At 28.9% G+C, this 10252-nt stretch overlaps 1 protein-coding gene across 1 annotated transcript; it reads right to left on the bottom strand.

The window, feature by feature from the left end:
• Positions 1-628: 628 nt before the first annotated feature.
• On the bottom strand, positions 629-1626 carry LOC109151232. The gene has a single exon (XM_019299153.1). It carries the CDS (start codon positions 1556-1558, stop codon positions 1217-1219), a length of 342 nt encoding a protein of 113 aa, XP_019154698.1. The 5' UTR covers positions 1559-1626; the 3' UTR covers positions 629-1216.
• Positions 1627-10252: the final 8626 nt, after the last annotated feature.

Below are 10252 nucleotides of genomic sequence, written 5' to 3'. Positions count from 1 at the left end.
TAGTAAAATTATTTTTTAATGTTGTAGTTATGTGCAAATTTGGTCCCGATGTTACCATACTAGCAACTATCAATTTTTTGTATGAGTCAGTCAAGTATGTGCAACCTAGGATGATTATCTTTTTATGGTCCTTTGTTGATAAGAATTATAAGACGATTTCATCCAAAACGCATATTCAGATAGTAATGAAGGTTTTCTTGTAAAAAGGAACGACGATTGATTGTAAACGGTAGCTAGAGGAGCAAAATCATACATATTTGACTTAGTAATTTCTATAATTAACAAATTTTTGTGACTAAATTAAACAAGAATAATGAAGGAATGGAGTGGCCAATGATCTTGTGGTCTAGTGGTACGAAGTGGCTATCCTAAATAGGAGGTCATGGATTGTACTTCAATAGGTTGAGAAAGTAGTTATGATCGCTCAAAAAAACAATAATTAAACAAGAATAATGAAGGAATTAAAATTGTTTTTTTTTTTTCATAACTTTATGGTTCAATTATTTATTTCTTAATTATTAAGTCAAAATTTTGACAGATTAACACAAAATAATAATAATAATAATAATAATAATAATAATAATAATAATAATAATAATAATAATAATAATAATAATAATAATAAGAAGGAGATATTAACTGTATATATATACTTCATTCACCATGATGATCAATAAATTAGCAACCTATAACATCATCCTGCTATATGTCTTCCTCACTTCTTCCCTTTCTGTGTACAATATATAATACTAATAACAAAATAAAAAGTAGAAACAAATTCTTAAATTAAAATTTAAGAATTAATCCCACTTTCTACTTTTTAACAGTACATAAAATTCTACTTTGGTTGATACAGTTCCCCCAAACAAACAGGCAAACAAAAGTGAAATGTTACATCAAAAGTAGATATACTTCTAATTTTCATCTCTCAAATATTAAATTTAAAATCGACCAAATTTGATTCTCGATTATTAAAAAGCACTGTATTTGTTTATGATGTTACTCATAGTCTTAATCAAAGACTATATTTGACGTATTTTTAATATTTAGAAATCAAATTTGGCCAGCTTTAAATTCAAAAACCGAATATAAAAAGATCAAAACTGAAATTAACTTTTATATAACATGTGTGATTGTTTTGAAGCTAAAATTAAATTTTTTTTTTTTAAAAAAGGAAAATTATTTTCTAGTATGAAATTTTGTTCTAAAATTTGAACTACCTAGTATGAGGAGTAATTTTGATGACAAGGCCGGGGAAGACATCATCGGGATCATGGATGTGGGGGTTCTGCTCCACGATGTAAGGATCGCCGCACTTATCGCTGATGGTGTGGAGCGTTTCGCCTTCTCCGACCACATAGATTTCGTCGCACGGCCGGTTGTTGGACAGCTGATTTCCTCGTACGGAAACGCCGTCGGCGGCGGCAGAGCCGTCTGAGGAGTTGTCGGAGCAGAGCAGGAGGAGACAGAGCAGGACGATTCCGCAGTACCAGGAGGCGGCGTCTGCTATGGCTAGCTGTGTTTTCATGGACTTTGTTGATGAGCTGAAGAAATCCATGTTAACACACAGAGAGAGAGAGAGAGAGAGAGAGAGAGAAAGGAATTGGGAATGGCTTTTGCCTTCTGAGTTCTGAGAATTTTGAAATGATTTTGGTTGGATATATAGGCATGGAAAAAATAGAACGGAGGGAGAATTTTTATTTTTTAATTCTGTTATATCTTCTTAATTTTGGTTTATAAAATGGACTCAATTGAACAAATATAAAAATATAAAAATTTGAATAGTAAGTGCTAAGCGAGTTGTTATACTATGGACTAGGATCGCAAGGTGAATTCGGGTCTAAAATACACAATTTACATATTGAATATAATGTTCACAATTTACATACTGAATGTTCATAATTTACCTTTTATAAAATTGTGAACATTCAGTATGTAAATTGTGTATTTTGGACATGAGTCCACCTTACAAGGGCCCATCCGGCATAGTATAATTACTACCAGAGTTAATACTTGAAATGGTCCTTCGAGTATTAGCGATTTACTAGTTGTGGTCATCCAAGTTTTAAATAACCTTCAATGGTCCTCCATGTTTTAAAAAATAACCACAAGTGGTCCTTTTAGGACGTCTCGTAGTCATTTTAAATTCGAGTTTTTTTAAGAATTAGGACCGCGGGTGGTTAGTTTTTAAAACATGGAGGACTATTGGAGGTCATTTAAAACTCAGAGGACTACATCTGGTAAACTCCTAATACTCGGAGGACTATTGGATGTATTAACTCATTACTAGTATGACAAATTATATTGGGTATCTCTAGTCCATCTTATAAAGCAAGTCTTAATATATGTTCTTTTTAGTACATTACAGGTTTACTTTTAATGTATTAGAAGTTTATTTATAATAGTGATACAAGTTAATTTTTAGCATATATTATAATTTTATTTTTAGTGTATTGCAAATCAAAACCAACTTGTAATACATTATAGTAACAATATGAGGTATTATTTTTTGGGAAGAATTATTTGGAATTCTTAAGGAGAGTAGTGGGCATGTGATCTTTCTTTTAGATTGACATTTATTATAGTCATTTATTGTGTTGTCATAAGGGTTTTTATATAGTGTAACTTGAGTGCCAATTCAATGACTTTGTGGTTGAATGACATGAAGTGACTCTCCTGAATGGGAGATAATGAGATCAAATCTAGTGGGGCGATATTGACTCTTTGTACTTTAATAGGTTGAGAAAGTATATTTAAACATATATTACAATAGAAGTTAGTAATACTCAAAAAAAAAAAAAAAAAATACTTGAGATCACTATATGAAGAATATATTCAAAAGGAGGTCAATGTTAGTTTCAAAAACCATATATAGTACCATGATTTGTCCATACTTGGATGATAAGGCTTTAATCGTCCTTAAAGGGTTTGAACATGATTATCTTTGTTGACATAGTTAGACTTGTCAGGTCTCGTTTTATGTAGTTATTGATTGGTATTTGTATTCATTTTGGGAGGAAAAAAACAAAGAGAAAGAATTGTATCATTTTCCCTTTACTATAAACGAATGAATTAGGATTCTTGTACCTAAATTCAAAAATTCAATTCTAGCCAACACTATATCGGTCGAGTTCATTGTACATGATCTTTCATTTATAGTTTACTTTTTTTTTTTTTTTATGTGATTTGAGCGTTATTATGTTGGAACGAGGTTTACACCGTACATACCTTTGGTGATAGCTACGAGCTTCATGGGTAAAAGAAAAAGAGAGATAATACTGATTTTTAAAAATAGTAAAGTAAAACTACTTCTATTTATAAAAATATCATCACATTTTCTATTTATAAAATGTTACTTTTCAAAAGCATAAATTAAATTAGAAATTTATAATAAAATATATAAAAAAATAAACGGGCAAATAAAAATTAGTTTAATTTTTAAATATTAAATATAATAGGTAAAATATAACTTAGGGGTATTGTTTTTGGCAAATTATACCGTGCACCAGGGCGCGCAATCTGGCCTAAAACGATGTCATTTTGTACCTTTTCACGTGTCTGTTATTAACTCCATAAAAAATTCATGTTTCGAATGTACAGAATTGTATAATAGAATACACCGAATTTTATACCTGAAAGCACATAATTTTATAACTGAATACACATAATCTTTTTTGATAGGATAATACAAATAATCTAACATTATACATAATATACATAAACTCTTAACATAATACACATAAACTCTTAACTATTTTTTTAAAAAAATCCATGTTTGAATGTACAGAATTATATAATAGAATGCATAGAATTTTATACCTGAAAACACAGAATTTTATACTTGAAAACGCAGAATTTTATAATTGAAAATTCTCATGTTTCGAATGTATAGAATTACATAATAGAATGCACAAAATTTTATACCTGAAGTTAACAAAACGACATCGTTTTGAGAAGCGCGGAACGCACATTATTACGTGCGCTCTGGTGCATGGTATAACGATTGATTGTTTTTCTTTCTCTACTTTTTATGGGCTTTTACAGAGTTCAAACTTCAAAGTATGGATTTTTTTTAAGTGCCTTGTTTCATTGAATGTGCAAATTCCTTTCTTTTTTTTGTCGGTCTCCATTTTTTCGGCAAATTATGATCCACACAGTATTTTGTGGACTATAACAAAAAATATTTTTAATATACTAAAAGTATATCATTTATGTAATGAATGTATATTATTTGATAGTATGGTTCACACATGATTCACACAATAATAATTATATTTTTTCAACAAAACTTTAAGGTAAAAATAAAAATTCCAATGTACTTCAGTATATAAGAAAAATCACATTTTGTTATTTTCAAATGATAACTTATGTATATGAAAATGTAAATTAAATTATAGTCAAATGATAAATAAATACAATTGATTATGGATAAAGGTAACACCGCAACATTAAATTGGTGAAATTATTATTACTTTAAATAATAATAAAAAACGGCTAACAAACGATCACCAAACAATAAATTGTGGGGAAAAAAAAGCAATAAATTTTAGGTCAGCAAAAATTGAAAGCACCGTTTAGTACTCAATATTCTAATAGTGTTTTAAGAAAATTATATTGTGCACTTTAAGATCCATATTTATAAATTAGATCCTGATACATATTTTTTTTATGTACGACATTTTCAATTTTAGTATCTTTCTTATATTTTGATATATGTTCATTTTTAATGTTTTTCATATTTATTTTTAGTGTATTACGTTGAAATAAATTTATAATATATTAAAAATAAATATATACGTATTAATTTCTCATCTTAGTATGTGAATCTTAGCCAAAGATATAACCATCAAGTGTTTTATTGGTCGGCTAAAATTTTTGGGAAAGAAGAAAGAAAATGCATTATATATATGCACGGGATGGGGCAATTGGGCGTGGACGGTTGAGTGGGTCGTTGGTGGATCGTTCAATAAGGTTTAGACTTGGGGACGTTGACTGTTGAGTTCAAGTGTTTCAAATTTTGAATGGGTCTACGATTATTATTGCACCATTGAAATTTTAAATATGGATAATTGACACCCATTATTCACTTCAATTCTTTTGTCCATTTTCACTTTATTTCTTGGAATAACAAAAATAATAATTAAAATCACCAATTAGACTATGTAAGTTCGAACCTCGGCAGTGACAGTATGTGAATTATATTCAAAGTGGGCAAATCCTTTATGCGCACGACATTTGGCTCTATCGGCTAAGCCATTGAGTCAATATGATTTATATCTCCTAAATGCTCTGTCGGGCTGGGGTGTGGGGGACTCTTGGAGTTGGGGATTCAACCTTATGGGAGAAGAAAGCTAACGAGCCAAGCTGCGTTTGAATTTAGGTAGACTCAAATTTGAAATTGAATAGTTATAGTAGCTCAAGTTCGAGTTTAAGATTGGTCGAGCTTGAAAGTTTAGGCTAGAGTTATATTCGTTAATTTTTATAATGCAAAAACCTCACAAGTAAAAAATCATGGGCAGCTCAATGATGGCTTCTTCTTATGGGAGAAGAAGATTAATGATGGATTCTTCTAATGGGAGAAGAAGATTAATGATGGCTTGTGACCAGTGACCACCCACTTCCAAGATTCTCTCCAAATTATTACAATCTAGGTAGCAATAATATAGAACACAAAACGTATGTAAGATGGAAAGTAACTCTGGTTTTTTTTTTTTTTTTTTTTTTTTTTTTTTTTTTTTTTTTAAATGTAGGCCAAATCATGCAAATGTTAAAATATAAATGCACAAATATTTTTTTAATATGTATAAATATTAATTGTCTACTAGTATAAATATAAATGCACAAATAATTTTGCTATAAAAATATTTTTAACAAAATATGAAACATAATCAATTAGATAAAATAATTTGAATAGAAAAGATACTATAATCATAAATAATTTTTAATTTTAATTTCTTTTAGTTATCAACTTTAAGTTTTTTTCTAAATTAATTCGAATACGATGAACTATAATATAAAAAAATAAATAAATAAACCTCTATACTATATTAATTAAATGATTCATAAAAAGTAGACTAAAAGAACATAGGGTCCGTTTACTAACGGAAACTGTTCTCCGTTCCCAGTTTTCTAATTTTCAGTTTTAATTCTTTGTTTTACATTCTCTGTTTTATGTTTAGAAAACTTGTTTACTAACACTCATTTTTTTAATTTTTTTTTATAGATTAACATTATAAAATTAACACAAGTTTAATTTTGATTATTTTTTTCACCTTATATTTAAAATATTTTTTAGATATGTTTGGTTTAAATAGAATAAATATAATTTTTACTTTTAAGTCAAATACAAATATTTTTAAGTCTATTTTTATTAAATTTAATTTAAAATATTAAACGACGTCGATTTGTGATTTGAACCAACGTTGTTTATTTTTTAAACAATAATATTATATTCATTTGAATGACATGTATGTAATTATATAATTTTTTTTCATTTGAATTCTACTATATGTGAAATTTCAATATCTGAATCCGAACCAATAATATATTTAGTTCAATCCAAATCTAAAACTTGGTATAAAGTTCAATTTTTTATTTTGATAATGTGAATAATGTCTAACTTTAAGCATAAGCAAATACGTTATGTTTAAATAAGTAATGCAAGTATAAAAAATCGAAGATGGTGATCAGTAAAAGAAGATGATAATAAATGTAATCATAGTAATGAATAAATATGTAAGTAAATAATGGTGAGAATGTGATTATAATAACATTTATCCACATAGATGATAAATAATTTTGTTTTCCATTTAACAAACAGTTTTTAATAGTTTTCTCGTCTTCTGTTCGGGCGTGTTGGAAGACAACGTCCCCCACGCTAGAAGCAAGAAGTTCAATTTACGGCCTGGTATCAAGAATAATATTTTTGAGAATTAAAAAAAATTATTAAACAATTAAATTGGGCTATTTGTGGAAATACTATTCTCTTTTTGGTGTATTTTACCAATCAAACATGCTAATAGGGGTTGAAGTAAAACATAAGAACATGTTTCTTTAATTTTTTTACAATCCCCTAAAACTCATTTCTGTTTTTTTTTTTTTTTTTTTTTTTTTTTTTTTTTTTTTTTAAACACGTCTTGAAACTTTTTAATTACATAAATAGTTCAAAAATGCTTTCATGAAATTGTCAGTAAGTTTTTAATATGAAACACGTTTCGAACGTGAAAACACTACTTTAATCCCACGACATATTACAATAGTTTAAATTTTTAACAATAGAATAAGTAATTATCTGGCCTCATTATATTCCAACAAAAAATGAGATCAATCTTGAGTTGTTATTCTATCGACCAAGGTCCACCTTCCAAGGTGAATCTTGATCCTAAACAATGTATAAATTGTGTATTTTTAATATTGAAATTGTAAACTTCTGGAATATAAATTGTGTTTCTAAGTCAAAACACATTACAACTTTAGAAAGGAATGTGTAAATACAATACAGGGTCATCAAATTTTAATATTTTAGTATTATGCGATTGCAATACTTGAAAAGAACTTGTAAATACAAAACAAGGTTATCAATTACATATATATTAACATTATATGTTCGTAGTATACAAATTGTAAACATTTAGTATGTAAATTGTGAATATTTGGACTCGGGTCCACAGAATAATTTGCGATCAATCTTCGCATAGGCCCTTTTCTTCACCATCTTCATCATCATTTAATAATAATGGGTTTAGGCCGGTATGCCCCCACCCAAAAAGTCATAAAAGTTAGAGATAGGGTTACAAAATGAAGAAGTTGACCATTTCAAGTAATAATGGATGATATCTTGGGGCAGCGCTCGTGATGAGATGTTTCGCGGTTTCGCCAGGTCCCTACCATGCATATATATATAACCACAAATTCTTAGACTTGGTCCTCTAGCTCTACCAACTTCTGTCATCTCCGATCCGCGACCATAATGTATGATCCCACAACATTGAATTCATTAATTCAAGTGCATATATGTATGGAATTAAATATTTTGTGTTGTGAAACTTGTAAGTATTTTTCGTTTTCAACTTGTACACCAAAATGTGAATCTTACCATCAATCTCATCGAATTGTTGTATTATAATACATTTTTTTAGGATAATTAATAACTACAACATAAGTAACGAATAATCAAAAATTGAGAATAATAAAAAAGTTAAAATATTATGGAGAAATATAAGAATGCCAAATTTTGGGGTAAAAGTATAAATATCAAATTTTCAATTATCTACTAAGAGTTATTAAAGTTAGACCTATAACCTGAACTAAAAAATGTTGGTCCAATTTTTTGTTGAAATTAATGATTCACATTATTTTGATTTTAGTATTATTATTATTATTATTTTCTACTATACCCTTTATTAGATTATTTACTTTTCTCAATCAAAATTGACATAATTGTTGAACATATACTATTAATATGTTATAATGCATTACAAAATATACAATAACATGAACTTTGGTATGAACAAAGCATATATATATATATATATATATATATATATATATATATATATATATATATATATATATATATAGAGAGAGAGAGAGAGAGAGAGAGAGAGAGAGAGATCAATTTAGTTCTCGTGATAAGTGTGGACTAATTTGATACATCCATCTAGGATGATCAATGAATGACTAAAAAAATGACAGGTTCAATTTTATAAATATTAGTATAAGGGAATCAACTTAGGGATTCCATGCATCTATTTCTTTAATGTAACAAAACTAATTAGATTGTAAGGTGTAAGATGCTTTAGAAAATATCTTCATTTTAAAAAGTAATTATGTCATTTATCAGAACCTTTAAAGGGGGGGGGGGGGGGGGGGGGTGGAGAAAGAGAATAAGTTACCATATCTTTCTTGAAATTCAGGTGCATAGTGTAAGAATTCTAGCATTAGATGAGTTGCGAAAAGTTCTCTAAACACTGATTTGAAATCCGCCTATATTCAATTTGATCAATTAAAAATCAACTTCTGGTTCACCCATTTTTTCTATTTCTGTAGTGAATCAATGTATCAAGAACACAAAAGTAGTGTCAATGAATCACCTTGCTTTTGGGATGTGCATATTGAATTCTTCCCCAACAGTAAAATGAAAAATTTGATTAAGCAAATTAAACTTTCTTGATTAATTGATCCAAAATACTCCACACCACCTGAAATGTTCAAAACAAATACTCATATGAGAGCTAAAGAACTGCATAATTAATACCAAGAAAATTTTCATGATTTTATGATTTCATGAAGCTTTTTGCTGTATAAACCTGACTTTAATACACATATAGATTGTCACGGAATAATAGAGCTAGCATTATGTAGAACAATAATACTTACTCCACTATAATCGATGTCACTGTCAAACTCATTCAATCTTGAAATTGATTCTTTGATGCTAAAGTCACCAATTGCATCTAATTGGCCAGCATCTTATACTGTGACTTCATCAACCTTGTGGAGTATGAAGAAAATGTAGGAGACGAGGGAGTGTCAACAATTGGTTGAGCCTCACCAGCTAAGATCTTTGACTCCTAAGATATTTAATTGGCATGTATTTCTTGCCTCTTCAACCGATTCCATCACGATAAGTGGTGGCTCCTACTTAATAACAACAATGTTTCTGGTTCAATTCCCTCTATTTTGTCAAATGCAAAAAGTTTAGTGCCAATTGTAGCTTCATACAAACCAGATTTCAGGATTGATTCCTCCAATGTTAGGGAATTTATCGAGCCTTCAAGTGTTTTTTTTGTTGGCAAATCGGATTGAGGGCAATGTGCATCATTGACTCCCTTTAGCTTAGCTCTTTCCCGAATATAAGTGAAATGGATACGCCAATGATATGATTTTGCCCCTTCTCTATCACTTCTTTTGGTATATTTTTAGCATTCAATTTGTGCAAGTAATGCATTCTCAATCTTCTGACGGTATTCATGTTTGCAACTCATACAATAAAGCCCGGACCTTTAACTCGAATATAATTATGAAACAACAATCACCCAAAAATAAAAATAATATTGTTGACCTATTTTAGATTTAATTTTTTTTTTCAAACTAGCACCAGTAACCCAATTGCACATAAGACACTACCAACAAAAAGAAGCGGACAAGCAATGAAGACGAAGACAATGACAAACCTATACAAAAGCGAATTAACAAAACTTAGAGTAATTTCAACCAAAAGTAGTATCTACTCCCTTATACCATACCAATT

This window comes from Ipomoea nil, unplaced genomic scaffold, assembly GCF_001879475.1.
Source record: "Ipomoea nil cultivar Tokyo-kokei standard unplaced genomic scaffold, Asagao_1.1 scaffold2283, whole genome shotgun sequence".
NCBI lineage: Eukaryota > Viridiplantae > Streptophyta > Magnoliopsida > Solanales > Convolvulaceae > Ipomoea > Ipomoea nil.
Note: the sequence above shows the minus strand (reverse complement) of the source record. Positions and strands in the feature narration are given on the sequence as shown.